At 37.6% G+C, this 26,581-nt stretch overlaps 1 protein-coding gene across 1 annotated transcript in view; it reads left to right on the plus strand.

Moving 5' to 3' along the window:
* Positions 1-26,581, plus strand: part of LOC123549125 (peptidyl-prolyl cis-trans isomerase B-like) — a 67,919-nt gene that overhangs the window by 681 nt on the left and 40,657 nt on the right. The window contains exon 2 of the mRNA XM_045336967.2: positions 8,289-8,493. Within this exon, the coding sequence (XP_045192902.1) occupies positions 8,289-8,493 (205 nt within the window). The remainder of the gene's footprint in view (positions 1-8,288; positions 8,494-26,581) is intronic.

A 26,581-nucleotide genomic window follows, 5' to 3' on the forward strand; every position in this document is an offset into this window, starting at 1 on the left:
GTTTAAAAACAGGTCTATCATGTTAAGCATTGTGTATAAGTTTGGTCACACCCTGCTTAAACTGACTCAGGGTGGGGGCTTGCACAAGTTGTACTGGAAGGGAATTCCAAAGCACTATGGTGGCTGGAAAGAAAGAGTACTTATAGTAATTACAGGGAGTGAGGATCTGAGTATAGGAGTGGGGATGCATATGTCTTGTTAGACGGGATGGGGGGCTGACATAGGGGGGGAGTGGCACAGCAACCAAACCATTCACTATCTTGTAGAACATATGGAGGCGTGAATCAGATCTCCTATCTTCAAGGGTACGCCATCTCAGCTGACATAGCATGTTTGTGACACTGCTGTAAGGGGAGAAAGTCATGATTAACCCATCGCGCTGCCCTCCGCTGAATCATTTCGATCTGGTGGATGTTTTGTTGGGTGTAAGGGTTCCAAACACAGCTAGCATATTCTAGCTGTGGCCTCCGGCGGACTAGGGCTTTATAAGCTACTTCTCGAACTTTTGGGTTCTTGCATGGGATATTTCGCTTGATGAAGTTTAGTGTTCAGGTAGCTTTGGACGTGACTAAATTGATGTGTTTATTCCAATTAAGATCTGAGGATATAGTGACCCCAAGGTACTTTGCATCAGGAACTGTTTCCAAGACTTGGCCATGGAGTGTGTATTTTGACCTTGTTATGTTCATAACAGTGCATTTTGAGAGGTTGAACTCCATGTCCCACTTACTTTCCCATAGCTGTAACCTATTTAAGTCTTGCTGGAGGATGTTTTCTTGGGCAGAACTATTTACAGTTAAATAGACAGCAGTGTCATCGGCAAATACACGAACCTGTGAAATCAGATTTTCAGGCAGGTCATTAATGTAGAGTAAGAATAGAAGGGGGCCTAGGACGGAGCCCTGTGGGACTCCGGACGTTACTGGAACTTCTTCAGAATCTAATGTTTCACCATTCACAAGGACAGACTGGCACCTGCCAATCAAGAAAGACTTGACCCATTGCAATGTGGTGCCCTGAACGCCATGTTGATGAAGTTTGTACAAGAAGTTAAAAGTAGATTGGATAGGAGGATAAAAATAATACACGGTGTGTATTGCAAGCATGAATACAGTTAATAGTGTTAAAAACAAGAAGGATTTACAGATAAAAGCAGTTTAAAAACGGGTCTATCATGTTAAGCATTGTGTACAAGTTTGGTCACACCCTGCTTAAACTGGTTCACGGTGGGGGCTTGCACAAGTTGAACTCGAAGGGAATTCCAAAGCACTATGGTGGCTGGAAAGAAAGAGTACTTATAGTAATTACAGGGAGTGAGGATCTGAGTATAGGAGTGGGGATGCATATGTCTTGTTAGACAGGATGGGGGCTGACATAGGGAGGGAGTGGCACAGCAACCAAACCATTCACTATCTTGTAGAACATAAGCAGGCTTGAATCAGATCTCCTATCTTCAAGGGTACGCCATCTCAGCTGACATAGCATGTTTGTGACACTGCTTTAAGAGGAGTAGTCATGATTAACCCATCGCGCTGCCCTCCGCTGAATCATTTCGATCTGGTGGATGTTTTGTTGGGTGTAAGGGTTCCAAACACAGCTAGCATACTATAGCTGTGGCCTGACTAGGGCTTTATAAGCTACTTCTCGAACTTTCAGGTTCAGGCATGGGATATTTCGCTTGATGAAGTTTTAGTGTTCGGGTAGCTTTGGATGTGACTAAATTGATGTGTTTATTCCAATTAAGATCTGAGGATATAGTGACCCCAAGGTACTTTGCATCATGAACTGTTTCCAAGATTTGGCCATGGAGTGTGTACTTTGAATTGAAAGGGTTTTTTGACCTTGTTATGTTCATAACAGTGCATTTTGAGGGGTTGAACTCCATGTCCCACTTAACTTTCCCAAAGCTGTAACCTATTTAAGTCTTGCTGGAGGATGTTTTCTTGGGCAGAACTATTTACAGTTAAATAGACAGCAGTGTCATCGGCGAATAAGCAAACCTGTCAAATCAGATTTTCAGGCAGATCATTAATGTAGAGTAAGAATAGAAGGGGGCCTAGGACGGAGCCCCATGGGACTCCGAACGTTACTGGAACCTCCTCTGATGTTTCACCATCTCTCCAGTATATACCGTACACATTATACGTTTTTCTTCTCTAGTTTGTACTCTTGAAGACTCTTAGTATAATATTTCGCAAAATTCAGTTGTGTTTATTTTATAAATAATAAAAAAAGACTTAAACAAATCTTTTGGATGCTTCAATGAAGTCATCAGTTATAGCTGACAAGTTTTCCCAGTGTTCTTTGTTAGGGATCATCTGCTGTATTTGCAAGAAAAAGTTCAGCGCTGAAGTCTCTGATACCCATGTTAAGGAAAAACTCCTGCTTCAGCTTTTCTCTGTGGGCTTCATATATGGGACACTCATCTATAAAATGGATCACAGTCTCTGGTTCTCCGGCATCTGCAGAATGGCGTTTCTTTATTTTCAACTTTATTTTGATATTCTTTAAAGAAATAACCACTGTGCAGCTGGAGCGATGTTTTCTGATTTTTTAATCCCTGGAAATTGATGTGTTTAGGTTTAACTTCTTGCCTGAACTGATATAGATGATATCCATTCTCACTGATATCCCACCTTCTTTGCCATTTCATACCGACTCCCTAGCAGCATAACAGATATCTGCTTGACTTGTAACTATCTCATCATCTGTCATGCTTTCTGCCTCTATAACTGCCTCTTTGGCCAGTCTGTCTGCTGTCTCATTCCCACAGATACCAGCATGTCCAGGGGTTCAAAGGTGGATGTCTACTCCAGTCATTTTAAGATCTTGCCACAGTTGCAGTATTTCTGATGACAAGAAGTTGTGCATTTTGTTCTCCCATCCAAGGTTAACAATGCCTATAGCAGACTGACTGTCACTTAGTATTTTTAACTTGTTGATTTGTAATCTCTTAGACTCTTCTAGGAATGTTAGCTTGATTGTCACCTTTTCACATACAAGTTGTTAAGGTTTAATAAGTCCTCCCCCTATGTTTATTTAAGAAATAATAAATCTGTTCCTATATTTTATCAGTTAATAAAATATGGGCAGGAGTTTGGATGCGTAATAATTAAATCACGAGTGCGTCCAAACGACTGCCCATGTTTTATTAATTTATAAAATTATTGGAACATATTTATTATTTCGAATTCCGATTCTAACAACGCAAATAATTCGCATATTACTGTACTACATTTTCAGCGTAATACATTATTCGGGTCATATGCTGTTTAAATTTACCCCCTATGGTTAGAAAGTGTTGCATAGCCAATGGAACGTATAGATGTATGTTGTTTTTTTTTTCAGAATTTTGAGAAGTATTCATAAATTAGTAATCTAACAACTCGCAAATTAATTATGAACAGAATCATCAAATTAGGCAAGTTGACCCTGTGTTACGAGTGACAAGCTTAACTTTTATATGACGTCACATCATTATGACGTCATACTTTATGTCATACATTTATGACGTCACCGCTGAATCATAATTGAGCTAATTGAATTCGCTCGTTGAGATCAGAACATGTTTTACAGAGCTACACAAAAGTAGGAAAAACTTTAAAAATCTTCTTGTCCAAAACCACAGGGCCTAGGGCTTTGATATCTGGTGTGTAGCATCATCTAGTGGTCCTCTACCAAAATTGTTCAAATTATCCCCCTAGGGTCAAATATGGCCCTGCCCTGGGGGTCACATGGTTTATATAGACTTACATAGGGAAAACTTTGAAAATCTTCTTGTACAAAACCACATGGCCTAGGGCTTTGTTATTTAGTATGTTCATCATCTAGTGGTCCTCTATCTAGTGGTCCTCTATCAAGATTGTTCAAATTATCCCCCTAGGGTCAAATATGGCCCCAGCCCGGGGGTCACATGGTTTATATAGACTTATATAGGGAAAACTTTGAAAATCTTCTTGTACAAAACCACATGGCCTAGGGCTTTGATATTTGGTATGTAGCATCATCTAGTGGTCCTCTACCAAGATTGTTCAAATTATCCCCCTAAGGTGAATATGGCCCCACCCCGGGGGTCCCAAGTTTTACATAGACTTATATAGGAAAAAGCTTTAAAAATCTTCTTGTCTGAAACCATACGACCTAGGCTTTTGATATTTGGTATGATGCATTGTCTAGTAGTCCAATTGTTCAAATTATGCCCCTGGGGTTAAAAGAGGCCCACCCTGGGGTCACTTAGTTATTATGTGAGTTATATAGGAAAAATCATTAAAAAATCATCTGATCCTATTTCTAAGACTGTTTAATTATAATTACCTGATGACCCCAAGTAATATGATCTCACTTGACTGTGACCTTGACCTACTGACCTACTTTCTTGTCTTTTAAGATACAGCCTTGAAATTTTGATGACATACACAGTTTTGCACACAAATCATTTAGCTGAATTTTATTGACCATGAATGTGACCTGCTGACTTTCTTAATATTTTATCATCAGTTTGACATTTGAAACATGTAGCTCATATTACTCAGGTGAGCGATCCAGGGTCATCATGACCCTCTTGTATGCACTTTCTCTCTATCCTTGTTTAATATTACCAAACAGATTTGATTCAAACTTTAAACAATTGTACCACATCATCATCCACATCATATGACACAAGGACAATAACTCTTGCACAATAGTTTTTAGCTCACCTGAACCGAAATTATAGATTGAAGCAGGAACTCTATTCATCTCAATGGCATAAACTTTCATCTGGTTACAGGTAATTTCTGTTCAGGTATGTGTGAATGATAGATAATAAATATACTTCTCTAGCAACAGTTTATCTAATACTTGATGACATATTCAGTACATAATTAAGGTAATTATTACTTAAATCACTTTGAACCACTGACTTAATTGCATTTTAAATGTTATAATTTTAACTTTCAAATAATAGTGTGTGCATATAAAGTTTTATAAGAAGTATGTCCTCAACACATATTTATGAATTTATATGGTCAGAGAAATTTGAGTGCTTCAATGAACATGCTAAAGGATGAAAAGATATCACTGTGCACATGTCAAAGTTTGAACAAAGAAATTAATCATTAGAAATCTTTTGTTTCTGACTGAGCTACTAACAACATGATTTTTCAGTAAGAAACTTGGTGTATCAGGGAATATTTCCATGTGTACCATGGAATATTTTTCAGGGTTACCAGGGAATATTTCCAGGTGTAACAGGGAATATTTCCAGGATACTGTGGAATATTTCCAGGTGTATCAGGGAATATTTGCAGGGATACCAGGGAATATTTCCAGGTGTACTAGGGAATATTTCCAGGTGTACCAGGGAATATTTCCAGGGATACTAGGGAATATTTCCAGGTGTACCAGGGAATATTTCCAGATATACTATGGAATATTTCCAGAAACATTAACAGACTAAAACTTTCAAATTTTCCATGGAACACTGGATTTTTTCCATGGAAATCTGTTCCAATACTCCATAGAATAATTCCATGTACTTTTCCATGGAAATCCCTGGACATTCTACAGACAGGTAGTATGGTGTGGATGGTCTGGCATCCACATTTATCCTTAAACATCTCCTTTGAAATTACTGGTCAGAATAACACCAAATTTGGTATGAGGCATCCTGGTGAGGTCCTCTATGAAGTTTGTTTAAATGGGGGCACTTGGCCCCTTTTAGGGGCCGCTAGAGCAAAAAATAGAAATACCTTTAAACAACTTCTTCTCATGACCTGCTGGGTGGATCTTCATCAAACTTGGTCTGTAGCATCATTATAAGGTCTTCTCCCAACTTTGTTCAAATGGGGGAACTTGGCCCCTTGTAGGGGCCGCTAGAGCTAAAAATAGAAATACCTTTAAACAGCTTCTTATGAACCGCTTGATGAATCTTCATCAAACTTGGTCTGTAGCATCATTACAATGTATATGGTCCTCTCCCAAATTTGTTCAATTAGGGGTACTTGGCCCCTTTTAGGGGCTGCTAGAGCTAAAATTAGAAATACCTTTAAAAGTCTTTTTAGCTCACCTAAGTATGAAGTGCTCAAGGTGAGCTTTTGTGATCGCCCTGTGTCCGTCGTCTATCTGTCCATTGTCTATCAACAGCAATTTGACTGTTAACACTCTAGAGGTCACAATTTTTGCCTAATCTTAATGAAACTTGGTCAGAATGTTACCCTCAATAAAATCTTGGATGAGTTTGATATCTGGGGTCAAAAACTAGGTCACCAGGTCAAATCAAAGGAAAAGCTTGTTAACACTCTAGAGGTCACCATTTTGGCCCAATCGTAATGAAACTTGGTCAGAATGTTACCCTTAATAAAATCTTGGACAAGTTCGATATTGGGTCATCTGGGGTCACCAGGTTAAATCAAAGGAAACGCTTGTTAACACTGTAGAGGCCACATTTATGACTGTATCTTCATGAACCTTGGTCAGAATGTTAATCTGGATGATATCAAGGTCCAGTTTTCAAAAACTAGGTCACCAGGTCAAATCAAAGGAAAAACTAGTTAACACTCTAGAGGCCACATTTATGACATATCTTAATGAAACTTGGTCAGAATGTTCATCTTGATGATTTATAGGTCAAGTTCAAATCTAGGTCAGGTGGGTCTAAAACTAGGTCACTAGGTCAATTCGAAGGAAAACCTTTTTTAACACTCTAGAGGTCATATTTATGACTGTATCTTCATGAAACTTAGTCAGAATGTTAGTCTTGATGATCTTTAGGTCAAGTTCGAATCTGGGTCATGTGGGGTCAAAAACTAGGTCACCGGGTCAAATCAAAGAAAAAGCTAGTTAACACTTTAGAGGCCACATTTATGACCATATCTTAATGAAACTTGATCAGAATGTTAATCTTGATGATCTTTAGGTCAGTAGGTCAGGTGGGCGATACAGGGCCTTCATGGCCCTCTGGTTTAATATATTTTTTTTTTTTAATTGAAATTCTTATTTAAATTTAATACATTGTCACTAGCAAGATCTAGTTAGGTTGCATCAATATTTCATGAATTATGTCCCCTTTTTACTGAGAATTTTAGGTTAATTGTAGTGCACTTTCACTATATCTTTGGCATTACTTAATGAATTTGATTAAAACTTAAATTAGTTTTTCAAGATCATCATCCTCATCATATGACACAAAGTCAGTAACTCTGGTGCAAATATTTTATGAGTTATATCCCCTTTTTACTTAGAACTTCAGTTTAATTTTATGGATTTGATCAAACTGAAAGTGGTTGTTCCACATCATCATTCACATCATGTAACACAAGTTTGATAATGCTGGTATGAGTCTGTTCTGAGTTAAGCCCTCTTTTTATATTATTATGTGGCGGGCGGGCATGCGGTCGGCGTCCAAAAGCATGTCCGCCCTCTAAGTCAGAGAGTTTTCATCTGATCTTCACCAAACTTGGTGACAATGTTTGTTGGCATAATATCTCGGCCAAGTTCGATAACAAACAAAATCGCCCCAGGCACTCTTGAGTTATGGCCCTTGCATTACTCGAAATCTGCAAATTTAGCCTTGTCCACCCTCTAAGTCAGAGAGTTTTCATCCGATCTTCACTAAACTTGGTGACAATATTTGTGGGCATAATATCTCAGCCATATTTGATAACTAGCCAAATCGCCCCAGGCACTCTTGGATTACTTGAAATCTGCGAATTTAGCCTTTTCCGCTCTCAAAATTGAACAGTCTTCATCCGATCTCCACCATACTTGCTGACAATGTTTGTGGGCATATTAAATATCTCGGCCAAGTTCAATAACCAGCCAAATCACCCCAGGCACTCTTGGATTATGGCCCTTGAATTAGGTCAAGTTCGATGACGAGCGTTTTTTGTGACAGACTGCTACTCTTGTTACTAATAGAATTTCCGGTTCAAGTTGTGATGCACTTTTGCTGTATCTCCAGTATTACTAAATAGATTTGATTCAAACTTAAAAAAGTTGTTCCGAAGTAGCCGCATGATATGACACATGGTGCATTACTTTTGCAGAAGTTTTCTATGAATTATGTTCCTTGTAATACTGATTTAATGTTTTGAGACTTAAACTATTGTCCAATATCTCCATCCACATTTGAATCATTAAACACTCCAGTTACAGCTTCAGCTTCCTCAGATGTGCCCAATTTCACTATCCAGCACTGAAATAGTAGATTGAGCTATCTCCTGTGACAGCTCTTGTTAAGTACATTTTGTAACAAGCAATTGTTACCCTTAGACGTAACATCATCATGAATCATACTACTTTATTTTCAGACTGCAAAACAAGCGCGTGTGACAAAGGTTGTCTACTTCGATATAGCAATTGGTGATGAACTTGCTGGAAGAATTGAAATTGGTTTATTTGGAGACATAGTACCTAAAACAGTTGAAAACTTTGTGCAACTCTCTACCTTTGAACTTGGTTTTGGATACAAAGGAAGTGTATTTCACAGAGTTATTGACAAGTTTATGATTCAAGGTAAAATGCATCTTTTTTTTCAGCCAATATACAAAAGCCTTCAGATAAAAAATGTAAGTTTTTTTATATGCGTTTTATGTTTTATTTAGCACAGTTAATTTTACAGATCTTTACATAAAATTGTAACAAGAGCTATACAAAAATGCCCCCCTTGATGCATTCAATAATTGCAAAAGGAACAGAAATTATATGGTCACTGTGCACTGGACATTTGACATACTGACAAATCAATAATATAAATGGGTTATTTACCAGTCATAAGTAAACTCCATATCAAATGTGATCTTAGACCAAAGCATTCTCTAGTTATTTGGCAAAAAAAGTTCTACTGTTCTGGGTCAATGTGACCTTGACCTTTGACCTACTGACATCAAAATCTATAGGGGTCATCTGCTGGTCATGATCAACCTCCATATTAAGTTACATGATCTTAGGCCATAGCATTCTCAAGATATCAACGGGAAGTGTTTTAACTGTTCCAGGTCACTTTGACGTTGACCTTTCTCTTACTGACCTCAAAATCAATAAGGATCATCTGCTGGTCATGATCAACCTCCCTATTAAGTTTTTAGCTCATGTTTTGTATCCAACTGCCATATTCTAATCTAAAAGTATTTTTAGGGAGAGTTTTTGGCTCACCTGAGCACAAAGTGCTTAAGGTGAGCTTTTGTGATCGCCCTGTGTCCATTGTCCGTCTGTCCGTTGTCAACAATTTGACTGTTAACACTCTAGAGGTCACAATTTTGGCCCAATCTTAATAAAACTTGGTCAGAATGTTACCCTTAATAAAATCTTGGACGAATTCGATATTGGGTTATCTGGGTTCAAAAACTAGGTCACCAGGTCAAATCAAAGGAAAAGCTTGTAAACACACTAGAGGTCACAATTTTGGCCCAATCTTAATGAAACTTGGTCAGAATGTTACCTTCAATAAAATCTTGGACGAGTTTGATATTGGGTAATCTGGGGTCAAAAACTAGGTCACCAGGTCAAATCAAAGGTAGAGGCCACATTTATGACTGTATCTTCATGAAACATGGTCAGAATGTTAATCTTGATGATCTTTAGGTCCAGTTTGAATCTGGGTCATGTAGGGTCAAAAACTAGGTCACCAGGTCAAATCAAAGGAAAAGCTAGTTAACACTCTAGAGGTCACATTTATGACCATTTCTTAGTGAAACTTGGTTAGAATGTTAATCTTGATGATCTTTAGGTGAAATTTAAATCTGGGTCAGATGGGTTCAAAAACTAGGTCACATGGTCAAATCAAAGGAAAAGCTTGTTAACACGTTAGAGGCCACATTTATGACTTTATTTTCATGAAACTTAGTCAGAATGTTAATCTTGATAATCTTTAGGTCAGGTTTGAATCTGGGTCATGTGGGGTCAAAAACTAGGTCACCAGGTCAAATCAAAGGAAAAATTAGTTAGCGCTTTAGAGCCACATTTATGACCATATCTTAATGAAACTTGGTTTGAATGTTAATCTTGATGATCTTTAGGTGGAGTTTAAATCTTGGTCAGATGGGGCCATAAACTAGGTCACCAGGTCAAATCAAAGGAAAAGCTTGTTAACACTGTATAAGCCACATTTATGACCATATCTTAATGAAACTTGGTCAGAATATTAATGTTGATGATATTTAGGTCAAGTGTAAATCTGGGTCAGGTGGGGTCAAAAACTAGGTCACCTGGTCAAATCATAGGAAAAGCTTGTTAACACTCTAAGAGGCCACATTTATGACTGTATCTTCTTGAAACTTGGTCAGAATGTTAACCTTTATAATCTTTAGGTCATAATTGAATCTGGGTCATGTGGGGTCAAAAACTAGGTCACCGGGTCAAATCAAAAGAAAAGCTTGTTAACACTCTAGAGGTCAGATTTATGAACATATCTTAATGAAACTTGGTCAGAATATTAATCTTGATTATCTTTAGGTCAATAGGTCAGGTGAGTGATACAGGGCCTTCATGGCCCTCTTGTTATATTTAATATGTAGTTATTTGTAGATGGAATCCATTCCATTTATTGTAATATTCATTTAACTTGTCATGTTGTAACGCTATTAACTTTTCAGTTTCCAGTCTAATCTTCAAGTAATTTAAGAAATGTTCTAAAATTGGCATGGTTTTCTTATGTCTCCCCCCCCTCTGTACGTCACACTTCATTTCCGAGCAATAACTGGAGAACCATTTGACCTAGAACGTTCAAACTTCATAGGGTTGTAGGGCTGCTGGAGTAGACGACCCCTATTGTTTTTGGGGTCACTCCGTCAAAGGTCAAAGTCACAGGGGCCTGAACATTGAAAACCATTTCCGATCAATAACTAGAGAACCACTTGACCCAGAATGTTGAAACTTCATAGGATGATTGGTCATGAAGAGCAGATGACCCCTATTGTTTTTGGGGTCACTCCGTCAAAGGTCAAGGTCACAGGGGCCTGAACATTGAAAACCATGATTTCCGATCAATAACTAGAGAACCACTTGACCCAGAATGTTGAAACTTCATAGGATGATTGGTCATGTAGAGTAGATGACCCCTATTGATTTTGGGGTCACTCTGTCAAAGGTCAAGGTCACAGGGGCCTGAACATTGAAAACCATTTCCGATCAATAACTAGAGAACCACTTGACCCAGAATGTTGAAACTTCATAGGATGATTGGTCATGAAGAGTAGATGACCCCTTTTGTTTTTGGGGTCACTCCGTCAAAGGTCAAGGTCACAGGGGCCTGAACATTGAAAACCATTTCCGATCAATAACTAGAGAACCACTTGACCCAGAATGTTGAAACTTAATAGGATGATTGGTCATGAAGAGTAGATGACCCCTATTGATTTTGGGGTCACTCTGTCAAAGGTCAAGGTCACAGGGGCCTGAACATTGAAAACCATTTCCGATCAATAACTAGAGAACCACTTGACCCAGAATGTTGAAACTTCATAGGATGATTGGTCATGAAGAGCAGATGACCCCTATTGTGTTTGGGGTCACTCCGTCAAAGGTCAAGGTCACAGGGGCCTGAACATTGAAAACCATTTCCAATCAATAACTAGAGAACCACTTGACCCAGAATGTTGAAACTTCATAGGATGATTGGTCATGAAGAGCAGATGACCCCTATTGTTTTTGGGGTCACTCTGTCAAAGGTCAAAGTCACAGGGGCCTGAACATTGAAAATCATTTCGGATCAATAACTAGAGAACCACTTGACCCAGAATGTTGAAACTTCATAGGATGATTGGTCATGTAGAGTAGATGACCCCTATTGTTTTTGGGGTCACTCCGTCAAAGGTCAGGTCACAGGGGCCTGAACATTGAAAACCATTTCCAATCAATAACTTGAGTACCACTTGACCCAGAATGTTGAAACTTATAGGATGATTGTACATGCAAAGTAGATGACCTATTGATTTTGGAGTTACTCCAATAAAGGTCAAGGTCACAGGGGCCTGAACATTGAAAACCATTTCCGGTCAGTAACTTGAGAAGCACTCGACCCAGAATATTGAAACTTCATAGGATGATTGTTCATGCAGAATAAATAACCCTATTGTCTTTAGGGTCACTCCGTTAAAGGTCAAGGTCACAGGGGCCTAAACATTGATAACCATTTCCGATTAATAACTTCCGAACCTCTTGATCTAGAATGTTGAAACTTCATAGGATGATTGGTCATGTAGAGTAGATGACCCCTATTGATTTTGGGGTCACTCTGTCAAAGGTCAAGGTCACAGGGGCCTGAACATTGAAAACCATTTCCGATCAATAACTAGAGAACCACTTGCCCCAGAATGTTGAAACTTCATAGGATGATTGGTCATGAAGAGTAGATGACCCTATTGTTTTTGGGTCACTCTGTCAAAGGTCAAGGTCACAGGGGCCTGAACATTGAAAACCATTTCCGATCAATAACTAGAGAACCACTTGACCCAGAATGTTGAAACTTCATAGGATGATTGGTCATGAAGAGTAGATGACCCTATTGTTTTTGGGGTCACTCCGTCAAAGGTCAAGGTCACAGGGGCCTGAACATTGAAAACCATTTCGATCAATAACTAGAGAACCACTTGACCCAGAATGTTGAAACTTAATAGGATGATTGGTCATGAAGAGTAGATGACCCCTATTGATTTTGGGGTCACTCTGTCAAAGGTCAAGGTCACAGGGGCCTGAACATTGAAAACCATTTCCGATCAATAACTAGAGAACCACTTGACCCAGAATGTTGAAACTTCATAGGATGATTGGTCATGAAGAGTAGATGACCCCTATTGTGTTTGGGGTCACTCCGTCAAAGGTCAAGGTCACAGGGGCCTGAACATTGAAAACCATTTCCAATCAATAACTAGAGAACCACTTGACCCAGAATGTTGAAACTTCATAGGATGATTGGTCATGAAGAGCAGATGACCCCTATTGTTTTTGGGGTCACTCCGTCAAAGGTCAAAGTCACAGGGGCCTGAACATTGAAAACCATTTCCGATCAATAACTAGAGAACCACTTGACCCAGAATGTTGAAACTTCATAGGATGATTGGTCATGTAGAGTAGATGACCCCTATTGTTTTTGGGGTCACTCCGTCAAAGGTCAAGGTCACAGGGGCCTGAACATTGAAAACCATTTCCAATCAATAACTTGAGTACCACTTGACCCAGAATGTTGAAACTTATAGGATGATTGTACATGCAAAGTAGATGACCCCTATTGATTTTGGAGTTACTCCAATAAAGGTCAAGGTCACAGGGACCTGAACATTGAAAACCATTTCCGGTCAGTAACTTGAGAAGCACTCGACCCAGAATATTGAAACTTCATAGGATGATTGTTCATGCAGAATAAATAATCCTATTGTCTTTAGGGTCACTCCGTTAAAGGTCAAGGTCACAGGGGCCTAAACATTGATAACCATTTCCAATTAATAACTTCCGAACCTCTTGATCTAAAATGTTGAAACTTCATAGGATGATTGGTCATGTAGAGTAGATGACCCCTATTGATTTTGGGGTCACTCTGTCAAAGGTCAAGGTCACAGGGGCCTGAACATTGAAAACCATTTCCGATCAATAACTAGAGAACCACTTGACCCAGAATGTTGAAACTTCATAGGATGATTGGTCATGAAGAGTAGATGACCCATATTGTTTTTGGGGTCACTCCGTCAAAGGTCAAGGTCACAGGGGCCTGAACATTGAAAACCATTTCCGATCAATAACTAGAGAACCACTTGACCCAGAATGTTGAAACTTAATAGGATGATTGGTCATGAAGAGTAGATGACCCCTATTGATTTTGGGGTCACTCTGTCAAAGGTCAAGGTCACAGGGGCCTGAACATTGAAAACCATTTCCGATCAATAACTAGAGAACCACTTGACCCAGAATGTTGAAACTTCATAGGATGATTGGTCATGAAGAGTAGATGACCCCTATTGTGTTTGGGTCACTCCGTCAAAGGTCAAGGTCACAGGGGCCTGAACATTGAAAACCATTTCCGATCAATAACTAGAGAACCACTTGACCCAGAATGTTGAAACTTCATAGGATGATTGGTCATGAAGAGCAGATGACCCCTATTGTTTTTGGGGTCACTCCGTCAAAGGTCAAAGTCACAGGGGCCTGAACATTGAAAACCATTTCCGATCAATAACTAGAGAACCACTTGACCCAGAATGTTGAAACTTCATAGGATGATTGGTCATGTAGAGTAGATGACCCCTATTGTTTTTGGGGTCACTCCGTCAAAGGTCAAGGTCACAGGGGCCTGAACATTGAAAACCATTTCCAATCAATAACTTGAGTACCACTTGACCCAGAATGTTGAAACTTATAGGATGATTGTACATGCAAAGTAGATGACCCCTATTGATTTTGGAGTTACTCCTATAAAGGTCAAGGTCACAGGGGCCTGAACATTAAAAACCATTTCCGGTCAGTAACTTGAGAAGCACTCGACCCAGAATATTGAAACTTCATAGGATGATTGTTCATGCAGAATAAATAACCCTATTGTCTTTAGGGTCACTCCGTTAACGGTCAAGGTCACAGGGGCCTAAACATTGATAACCATTTCCGATTAATAACTTCCGAACCTCTTGATCTATAATGTTGAAACTTTATAGGATGATTGAACATGCAGAGTAGATGATCCCTATCGATTTTGGGGTCACTCTGTTAAAGGTCAAGGTCACAGAAGCCTGAACATGGAAAACAATTTCCGATCAATAACTAGAGAACCACTTGGCCCAGAATGTTGAAACTTCATAGGATGATTGAACATGCAGAGTAGATGATCCCTATTGATTTTGGGGTCAGTCGATTAAAGGTCAAGGTCACGGGCCTGGTCATGTAAAATCATTTTTGGAGAATAACTAGAGAACCACTTGACCTAGAATGTTGAAACTTCATAGGATGATTGGACATGCAGAGTAGATGACCCCTATTTATTTTGAGGTCACTTGATCAAAGGTCAAGGTCACAGGAGCCTGAACAGTGACTTGAGAACCACTAGGCCAATAGTGTTGAAATTTATCGGGATGACTGGACCTACCAAGTAGATGATCCCTATTGCAGCCAACCATCAGTGTCTCTTTGACTTTCGCTCCTGACCCCTATTGACTTCTTGCCTATAGGACTTTGCATTGGGGGAGACATGTGCTTTTTATGCCCCCGAAGGGAGACATATAGTTTTTGAACCATCTGTCTGTCGGTCTGTCCACAATTTTCGTGTCCGGTCCATATCTTTGTCATCCATTGATGGATTTTCAAATAACTTGGCATGAATGTGTACCACAGTAAGACGACGTGTCGCGTGCAAGACCTAGGTCCGTAGCTCAAAGGTCAAGGTCACACTTAGACGTTAAAGGCAGACCTGGGGTAATAAAAAATGTAATTGTAATTAATTGCAATTAAATTACATTTCCCAAGTAATTCAATGTAATTTGTAATTGGGTCATTTATCAATTACATGTAATTGTAATTTAATTAATTACAGAACAGTTCTAGGGTGTAATTGACAATTACATTTCAGTTACTTTCCAATTACATGGCACCTGCTAATCCAGTTTGTTGAACAAATAGTATATATAATTTGTTCAACAAACTGGATTATTATTTTATGTTTATTACCAGTGACACTTCACTTTAACATGCTAATATGCATTTCATAGCTGTGAAAAATAACAGTAGAATATTATGGTAGGTGTTAACCCATTGGACATACCTCCTTTGTTCTGATATTTGTTTCATTAGAACCAACTGGTAATCTTTGATGATGTTTGACTATGTTTTTGGAGAAAATGATCAAATAATGATTTGAAATTGTTTTTTTGCATAATTATTATTTAGATTTTTATCGGAGCAAAAATTGATATGCTTAGCAATTAGTTTAATCATTTTTTATCTGTGATAAAATTTGTTGTATTAAATGATATAAACAACATAGCATTTCACAGTTCTAACAAGATAAAAAAATTAATTATTATTGTAGACATTATGAGTATTCTACAGTTTTAGTGACATAGTTATTCTAGGATGACTCATGAATGTTTTACAACTTATTTTCAATGTGGTCCTTTGGATAACTTGTAGTGTCAAGGATAAAAACTTAAAATATATGTTTAAAATCTAAATGATTAAATACTGAACTAGACTAGTAAAATTTGAAACATATTGCAGAACCATGATCCTATAAACTTCAGAGAAATTCAGACCTCAGAGAAATACCTGACTTTACATGCATCTTCTCTAACAGAATTCTGCTAGACGATGTATTAACTATTAATTAGGGCTGACTTTTTGCTCCTTTTGCAATAATATTAAAGACAGAGTAATGTTCTCCCGCAAACACAGATTTTACTTTGAGCTTAAATTCAATTTTGAAATAACTGAAATCAGTTTACATGTGGATTATCATGTTTGTTTAGTACAAAGTAAAGAACTTTGCTACAGTTTTCCTGTAAGAAGCACCACATTTGGTATTGTAATTGAATGTAATTAATTACAATTTCCAATGTAATTGTAATTTAATTAATTATATTGCTAAATTTCATGTAATGGTTATTGTAATTTAATTGGACATTTCTCAATGTAATTGTAATTTAATTAATTACATTTTCAAGTAATTGACCCCAGGTAGGGCTGTCATTGATCGGGTCTTAGGCGTATCGACGATACCGATATATCAGAAGACAAATATCGACGATACATCGATATATTGATTATTAAGTTTGATTAACGACCTATTTGTTCATATAATACTATATACCTTCCTGTAAATGCTATTTTAAGTTTTATTGCCTACTTTCCATATTTCTGTTTGATTGTGTTGTATTTGTATTTATGAAATAAAAGGAATACAAAAAAATTTATAACATCTTTCATTTTTATTTTGCCTTCACTCCTTTTTTTGCATTCATCCAAATTTACAACATTGTGAACTAAGTTGTTTTTTAGGGTCTGAGTGTTTATTTGGGTAGTTTTTTCTCCCTATAAAATATCGATTTTTGAAAATGGGAATCGATAATCGATCGACAAAAAAAAAATCGTTGATACATCGATATCGTTTCTATCGATGACAGCCCTAACCCCAGGTCTGGTTAAAGGTCATATTTCATGATAGTGCATTGATGGGCGTGTCCGGTCCATATCTTTGTCATTCATGCATGGATTTTAAAATTTTTGGGCATGAATGTGTACCACAGTAAGACGACTTGTCACGCGCAAGACCCAGGTCCGTAGCTCAAAAGTCAAGGTCACACTTAGACGTTAAAGGTCATATTTCATGATAGTGCAATGATGGGCATCTCCGGTCCATATCTTTGTCATTCATGCATGGATTTTAAAATAACTACGCATGAATGTGTGGCACAATAAGACGACGTGTCGCGCGCAAGACCCAGGTCTGTAGGTCAAAGGTCCTAAACTCTAACTATTCATTCAAAGTACCATCGGGGGCATGTGTCATCCTATGGAGACAGCTCTTGTTTACAAAAGCAATTTTTAGTTTATTTTATTTTTATAAATAAAATATTTTGCTGTAAAAATAAAACATGTACCATTTTTAGCTTGACTTTGTAGAATTGGTTCCATAATTAAAAAAGCCACTATTTCATAGTATGTGAGTTCTAATTGTATGTTATTTTGTTGAAGAAATTTTCTCAAATTTCTCCGAAATGTTTGTATATGTTGACATTCCCAGAAAAGATGTTCAATGGATTCAACTCGCATCTGACAGAAATCACAAAGGTTTGATTCGGTAAAGCCTTGTTTTAGTAGAAGTTTATTTGTCGCTTTTGTATTGTAACTGTATATGAATAAAGAACAAGATACAATAGTTTCGCGCTCAGCCCTGGATTTGTACTGGAAGTTTCTAAATGTACTATCTATCGTTGCTGTAAAGATATTCCTATATATTGATTTCCATATTAAATTTGCTTTTGAAGTAATATTCTTCCATTTTGTTTCAGCTTTATTTGTTAGTGTTTCTTTTTTAGCTCACCTTAGCACGAAGTGCTCAAAGGTGAGCATTTGTGATCGCCCTGTGTCCGTCGTCCGTCCGTCGTCGTCAGCAATTTGACTTTAAACACTCTAGAGGTCACAATTTTGGACCAATCTTAATGAAACTTGGTCAGAATGTTACTCTCAATAAAATCTCGGAAGACTTTGATATTGGCTGAACTGGGGTCAAAAACTAGGTCACCAGGTCAGATCAAAGGAAAAGCTTGTTAACACTCTAGAGGTCACAATTTTGGCCCAATCTTAATGAAATTTGGTCAGAATATTACCCTCAATAAAATCTTGGACGAGTTCGATATTGGGTCATCTGGGTTCAAAAACTAGGTCACCAGGTCAAATAAATGGAAAAGCTTGTTAACACTGTAGAGGCAACATTGATGACTGTATCTTCATGAAGCCTAGTCAGAATGTTAATCTTATAGATCTCAAGGTCCGGTTTGAATCTGAGTCATGTAGGATTAAAAACTAGGTCATCAGGTCAGATCAAAGGAAAAGCTTGTTAACACTGTAGAGGCCAAATTTATGACCATATCTTAATGAAACTTGATCAGAATGTTAATCTTGATGATGTATAGGTCACTTTAAAATCTGGTTCAGGTGGGGTCAAAACTAGTTCACTAAGTCAAATCAAAGGAAAAGCTTGTTAACACTCAAGAGGCCACATTTATGACTATATCTTCATGAATCTTATTCAGAATGTTAATTTTGATGATCTTTAGGTCATGTTCGAATCTGGGTCATGTCGGTCAAAAACTAGGTCACCGGGTCAAATCAAAGGAAAAGCTAGTTAACACTTTAGAGGCCACATTTATGATCATATCTTAATGAAACTTGGTCAGAATGTTAATCTTTATGATCTTTAGGTCAGTAGGTCAGGTGAGCGATACAGGGCCTTCATGGCTCTCTTGTTTATTTGATGTTCATATAGGAATTTATTTGCCCATTTTGTGTCTGTAAACCTTTTCAAAATAACTTTTCTTTCTGAAGTTAAAGATACATTTTCTATCTTGATTTTTAGCTCACCTGAGCACAAAATGCTCAAGGTGAGCTTTTGTGATCGCCCTGTGTCTGTCGTCCGTCCGTCGTCGTCAAAAATTTGACTGTTAACACTCTAGAGGTCACAGTTTTGGCCCAGTCTTAATGAAACTTGGTCAGAATGTTACCCTCAATAAAATCTTGGAAGAGTTTGATATTGGGTCATCTGGGGTCAAAAACTAGGTCACCAGGTCAAATCAAAGGAAAAGCTTGTAAACACACTAGAGGTCACAATTTTGGCCCAATATTAATATAATTTAATTCCATCAAAATAAAGAATGTCAAAACCCCTTCCATACTTGACCTTTTACCCCTCCAAAGGTAGGGTCTTTTTAGCTCATTTGAGCACAAAGTGCTCAAGGTGAGCTTTTGTGATCACCCTGTGTCCGTCGGCCGTCCGCCGTGGTGGCGGCGTCGTCAACAATTTAACTATTAACACTCTAGCGGTCACAATTTTGTCCCAATCTTAATAAAACTTGGTCAGAATGTTAGCCTCATTAAATTCTTGGAGGAGTTTGATATTGGGTCATATGGGGTCAAAAACTAGGTCACCAGGTCAAATCAAAGGAAAAGCTTGTTAACACTTTAGAGGTCACAATTTTGGCCAAATCTTAATGAAACTTGGTCAGATTGTTACCCTCAATAAAATCTTGGAGGAGTTCGATATTGGGTCATCTGGGATCAAAAACTAGGTCACCAGGTCAAATTAAAGGAAAAGCTTGTTAACACGCTAGAGGTCACATATTTGGCCCAATGTTAATGAAACTTGGTCAGAATGTTACCCTCAATAAAATCTTGGAGGAGTTTGATATTGGGTCATCTGGGGTCAAAAACTAGGTCACCAGGTCAAATCAAAGGAAAAGCTAGTCAACACTGTAGAGGCCACATTTATGACTATATCTTAATGGAACTTGGTCAGAATGTTAATCTTGATGATCTATAGATCAAGTTCATATCTGGGTCAAGTGTGGTCAAAAACAAGGTCACTAGGTCATTTCAAAGGAAAAGCTTGTTTACACTCTAGAGGCCACATTTATGACTGTATCTTCATGAAACTTAGTCAGAATGTTAATCTTGATGATCTGTAGGTCAAGATAGAATCTGGGTTATGTGGGGTTAAAAACTACAGGCCTCCTAGTGAAACCTTTAAAACCTTTAAAAACCTTTAATTTCAGAGCAAACCTTTAAAACCTTTAAATCTTCTGAAAAAAGCTTTAAAACAGCAAAATAGCCTGTAATTTTCACTCAAAACCTATATTTTTGTTCAGGCTGCTTGCTGTGCCAGTTTAAAGCAAGTAATGGTTATACTACTGTATTTCTTCCCCCCTGTTAAGTGTTGTTATTAGGATACTGCTTGTGTATCTTTCATCTTGAGTTTTTCAGAATGCTGTTGTGTTCACCAGACCACATACATGTAGATGTTTGCAGTAGTGTTTACCAGACAATGGGTGTTCCATGTATTCAGCATAAGGTACCATGGAGCTGAATGCTTGAAATGGTCTGGTGACATGATGTTTACACTATGGTAACAGTGGACAAGGTCTGGTGAAGATACAGCATTCTGAGCAAAGTTGATGTAGACACTACAATGTATAAAACAGGAACCATATACAAAAATAGGTGATATAAATGTGCAATGAAAGTAGGTATACCCATTAACACGGGGGACGAAGTGTTACACGAAGGATGGAGTTCTTCTGATAACCTCTCATGTTTTCTTCTGATAACTGTTACAGAGTTCCTTGAAAACGTTACAGAATTCCTCTGATATCTGTATGACAAAACAAGGAATCGGTCGACGAAATGGTAATTATCAATCTTTAGAAAGAGAGCATGGGGTGTAAAACTAAAATCTGATGATCAAAGTTGCCTAATGTTTTGTGCTATGCGTTAGAAAAAACTGTTAAGTCTAATAATCAGCACCACTTCTTTGAAATCAGACATTTTGAGTAAAATGTCGAAATCCTTTGCTTATTCATACATATTAATCTACTCATTCACATTCTTCATCCTCACCACACGCAGTAGCCTAATTTTAGTGCAAAGCTGCAAACATAAACCACTATCTAACGATTTTGTGCCCGATTGTTCAAATGTTACGGAGTTCAGGTGATAACTCTGAAGATGTCACAGAGTTCTTATAAATGATAACTTTTGTTACTGCCAGGGTGTTTCTTGAGCTATGTTATGATACCTTTTAGCTAATTTTATTATTTAGAAAGGGTTTTAATCATGTTCATGTTCAAATGTAATATATTTATCCACGTCACAGTATTGTGGTTATATAATGTATGATATGAGTCTTTTGTAAAGTTTAAAACTATGTACAGAATAATGACATATATACATATATATAGTAAAATACGAATAGGTAACATTCTATCAATGGATGTGCCAATGTTCTTAGTGGATTCTGTTTGGATTGATCACTGAATTAAAATCAAATCCTAAATGCTGAATTTACAACACTGAGGCCGAGTGGCAAAATTAAACCATGCGCGACGATATAATGACAGGAAGGAAATGATTTTAAATTAAAATTGTTATTATATGATATTTGTTGATTAGAGACCATAATTTGCCACGCGACAGTAGATTATACTCCATAATCAACAAAAATCGTATACTAACTAATTAATACGTAAACGGCGACAAGAAATTATACCAAAACACACCAAACTTATAGCTTCAAATGTACATGACAATATACATATGATTTATCAAGGATAATTGTGTGTATGCGATTTTGTTAATTATCGCTTGACCATTTTCATTAAGTTATAGACCCAGAATATTTTACCTTAATCCAAACGCTTTCGCATACTATGTATACAGTTGTATTCATATCAATAGATTTTCATAAAGAATATAATAATGATGATAGTAATGCTATATATTATCAGTAACATAATTATAACTTTACCATCATAATTATCCCCCGCCGATAAAATCGGGAGGGGGGTATTGAAATGGCGTTGTCCGTCCGTCAGTCCGTCCGTCCGTCCGTCCGCAGCCATTTCTCAGTAACTACTTGGTAGAATTTCATGAAACTTGAAATAAACATGAACCAACATACTGCGATGATGCCCGTCAAGTTTTTTTTTTGATTGGTCAATTTCCCTCAGAGTTATTGCCCTTGATTTTATAAAAAATGTCCGTCTGCAGCTATTTCTCAGTAACTAACAGGTAGAATTTCATCAAATTTGAAATAGACATGAACCAAGATACTGTGCTGATGCCCGTCAAGTTTTTATTTTGATAGGTCAATTTCTGTCAGAGTTATTGCCCTTGATTAAATGAAAAATGTCCATCTGCAGCCATTTCTCAGTAACTAGCAGGTAGAATTTCATCAAACTTGAAACAGACATGAACCAAGATACTGCGACGATGCCCTTCAAGGTTTTTTTCGATTGGTCAATTTTCCATATAGTTATTGCCCTTTAATTGTTTAAAAATCCACAGATCTGTACATAACAAACCAACCAATTGGAAGAATTTCATTAAACTTCTTTCATTCTTTTCCATGAACATTTATTATAAACATGTGATGTTATGTACCTACACCTGGTCACCACCTTACCTTGGTTCCCCCCCGCCCCACCAAACATTTTTTTTTTTTTTATTTTATTTTTTTTTTTTCATTTTTAGCTCATCTGATTTTTTGAAAAAAAATGATGAGTTATTGTCATCACTTGAGCGGTTGTCGGCGTCGGCGTCGGCGTCGGCGTCGGCGTTGCCTGGTTAAGTTTTATGTTTAGGTCAGCTTTTCTCCTAAACTATCAAAGCTATTGCTTTGAAACTTGGAATACTTGTTCACCATCATAATCTGACCCTGTATAGCAAGAAACATAACTCCATCTTGCTTTTTGCAAGATTTATGGCCCCTTTTGTACTTAGAAAATATCAGATTTCTTGGTTAAGTTTTATGTTTAGGTCAACTTTTCTCCTAAACTATTAAAGCTTTTGCTTTGAAACTTGGAATACTTGTTCACCATCATAAGCAGACCCTGTACATCAAGAAACATAACTCCATCTTGCTTTTTGCAAGAATTATTGCCCCTTTTGGACTTAGAAAATCAGTTTTCTTGGTTAAGTTTTATGTTTAGGTCAGCTTTTATCCTAAACTATCAAAGCTATTCCTTTAAAACTTGCAACACTTGTTCACCATCATAAGCTGACCCTGTACAGCAAGAAACATAACTCCATCCTGCTTTTTGCAAGATTTATGGCCCCTTTTGGACTTACAAAATATCAGATTTCTTGGTTAAGTTTTATGTTTAGGTCAACTTTTTCTCTTAAACTATCAAAGCTATTGCTTTAAAACTTGCAACACTTGTTCACCATCATAAGCTGACCCTGTACAGCAAGCAACATAACTCCATCCTGCTTTTTGCAATAATTATTGCCCCTTTTGGACTTAGAAAAATCATTTTCTTGGTTGAATATTATGTTTAAGTCAACTTTTCTCATAAACTATCAAAGCTATTGCTTTAAAACTTGCAACAGTTTTTCACCATCATAAGTGGACACTGTACATCAAGAAACATAACTCTATCCTGCTTTTTGCAAGAGTAATGGCCCTTTTTAGACTTAGAAAATCATGGGTAGGACAATATTTCTATTATACAAAAAAAATCAGATGAGCGTCAGCACCCGCAAGGCGGTGCTCTTGTTCATTTTCTATCAATATTTATAATCAACATGTAAACTGTTGTGTCCTCACCCCCAGCCCCACCCAAACAAACCATTCATTTTCTTTTATTTTGATTTTGACTAATGAAATTATTTGCTTCTTGGTAACATTCTTAACTTTTTGCTGGATATATTTTTTTGCCGTTCCTCAACTCTGACCCTTTCGGCGGGGGATTCCAATTCATCGAATTTGCTTGTTCTTCTAATCCTTCATATAGTAGAAATTTAGAAGTTGAAGTTGAAAGAATACAGTCACAATGCGACATTACACAGAGGGTGAATTTAAATGTGACTCGCCTAAATTCTGCAATAAAACTTAATTGATATTGTCATAGCATCTTACAGATTGCATATAATTTTCAATGTGCTGAATACTGCGTACCAAAAAGGGGCTTTTCATCCTCATACATGCATATACTATTTGTCTTAAAGAATATCATAATGCATATTAATGTGAATTTTAAGGTGCTATCTATATCAATCCTTCACCAGAAATGACCTTTGCATTTGCAAAATTGCTGCAAGATGAATAGAAGTGCATTTTGAGTTTAGTTGGAAATATTGTAAAGTAAGAGGACTAGTTAGCTAGATCATCATTATGAGCGTACACAGTCCCTTTAAAAGTAACATCTAGTTAGAATAAAAAATATAACACTAAAACGTTATCATTTGAGCTCAAAAACACACATACCATACATCATATAACCACAATACTGTGCCTTGGATAAATATTTTACATTAGAACCTGATTAACACCCTTTCAAAAAATAAAATAAGCTAAAAAGGTTCTTAACATAGCTCAAGAAACACTCTGGCAGTAACAAAAGTTATCATAAGAACTCTGTGACAACTTCAGAGTTATCACCTGAACTCCGAAACATTTGAAAAATCGGGCACAAAATTGTTAAATAGTGGTTTACGTTTGCAGCTTTGCACTAAAATTAGGCTATTGCCTCTGGTGAGGAAGAAAACATGACAGGTTATCAGAAGAACTCAATCCTTCGTGTAACACTTCCTCCCCCGTGATTAAGTTAGGTATGTATATCAATCATAATGTATAATTCAAACAGTATGAGATAATATCAAACATGCCTGTTTCTGATATCTGTGGTTTTAGAGTGTGGGTTTCCATATATAAATTAACTTTTTTTTAGTAAATACCTATATATATTATGTGTTTTCAACGAGAATTCCAACAAAAATAGCCTTTATTATGTCTCCCCCAGGAGACATATTGTTTTTGCCCTGTCCGTCCGTCCATCTGTACGTACGTACGTCGCACTTCATTTCCGAGCAATAACTGGAGAACCATTTTACCTAAAACCTTCAAACGTCATAGGGTTGTAGGGCTGATGGAGTAGACGACCCCTATTGTTTTTGGGGTCACTCCGTCAAAGGTCAAGGTCACAGGGGCCCGAACATTGAAAACCATTTCCGATCAATAACTAGAGAACCACTTGACCCAGAATGTTGAAACTTCATAGGATGATTGGTCATAAAGAGTAGATGACCCCTATTGATTTTGGGGTCACTCCATCAAAGGTCAAGGTCACAGGGGCCTGAACATGGAAAACCATTTCCGATCAATAACTTGAGAACCACTTGACCCAGAATGTTGAAACTTCATAGGATAATTGTACATGCAAAGTAGATGACCCCTATCGATTTTGGGGTCACTCCATTAAAGGTCAAGGTCACAGGGGCCCGAACATTGAAAACCATTTCCGGTCAGTAACTTGAGAACCACTTGACCCAGAATGTTGAAACTTCATAGGATGATTGGTCTTGAAGAGTAGATGACCCCTATTGATTTTGGGGTCATTCTGTCAAAGGTCAAGGTCACAGGGGCCTGAACATGGAAAACCATTTCCGATCAATAACTAGAGAACCACTTGACCCAGAATGTTGAATTTTCATATGATAATTGTACATGCAAAGTAGATGACCCCTATCGATTTTGGGGTCACTCCATTAAAGGTCAAGGTCACAGGGGCCTGAACATTGAAAACCATTTCCGGTCAGTAACTTGAGAACCACTTGACCCAGAATGTTGAAACTTCATAGGATGATTGGTCATGAAGAGTAGATGACCCCTATCGATTTTGGGGTCACTCCGTCAAAGGTCAAGGTCACAGGGGCCTGAACATTGAAAACCATTTCCGATCAATAACTAGAGAACCACTTGACCCAGAATGTTGAAACTTCATAGGATGATTGATCATGAAGAGTAGATGACCCCTATTGTTTTTGGGGTCACTCTGTCAAAGGTCAAGGTCACAAGGGCCTGAACATTGAAAACCATTTCCGATCAATAACTAGAGAACCACTTGACCCAGAATGTTGAAACTTCATAGGATGATTGGTCATAAAGAGTAGATGACCCCTATTGTTTTTGGGGTCACTCCATCAAAGGTCAAGGTCACAGGGGCTTGAACATGGAAAACCATTTCCGATCAATAACTAGAGAACCATTTGACCCAGAATGTTGAAACTTCATAGGATGATTGGACATGCAGAGTAGATGACCCCTATTTATTTTGAGGTCACTTGATCAAAGGTCAAGGTCACAGTAGCCTCAACAGTGACTTGAGAACCACTAGGCCAAGAGTGTTGAAATTTAGCGGGATGATTGGACATGCCAGATAGATGATCCCTATTGCAGCCAATGATCAGTGTCTCTTTGACTTTTGTTCCTGACCCCTATTGACTTCTTGCCTATAGGAGTTTGCATTGGGGGAGACATGCGCTTTTTTACAAAAGCATTTTCTAGTTTACTCTTTATTTTTTAATATTTTACACTAAAAGGCCTTTATTTCCATAGATTGGAGCCTTTATAAAAACC

The sequence above is a fragment of the Mercenaria mercenaria genome, chromosome 6 (assembly GCF_021730395.1).
Source record: "Mercenaria mercenaria strain notata chromosome 6, MADL_Memer_1, whole genome shotgun sequence".
Lineage (NCBI taxonomy): Eukaryota > Metazoa > Mollusca > Bivalvia > Venerida > Veneridae > Mercenaria > Mercenaria mercenaria.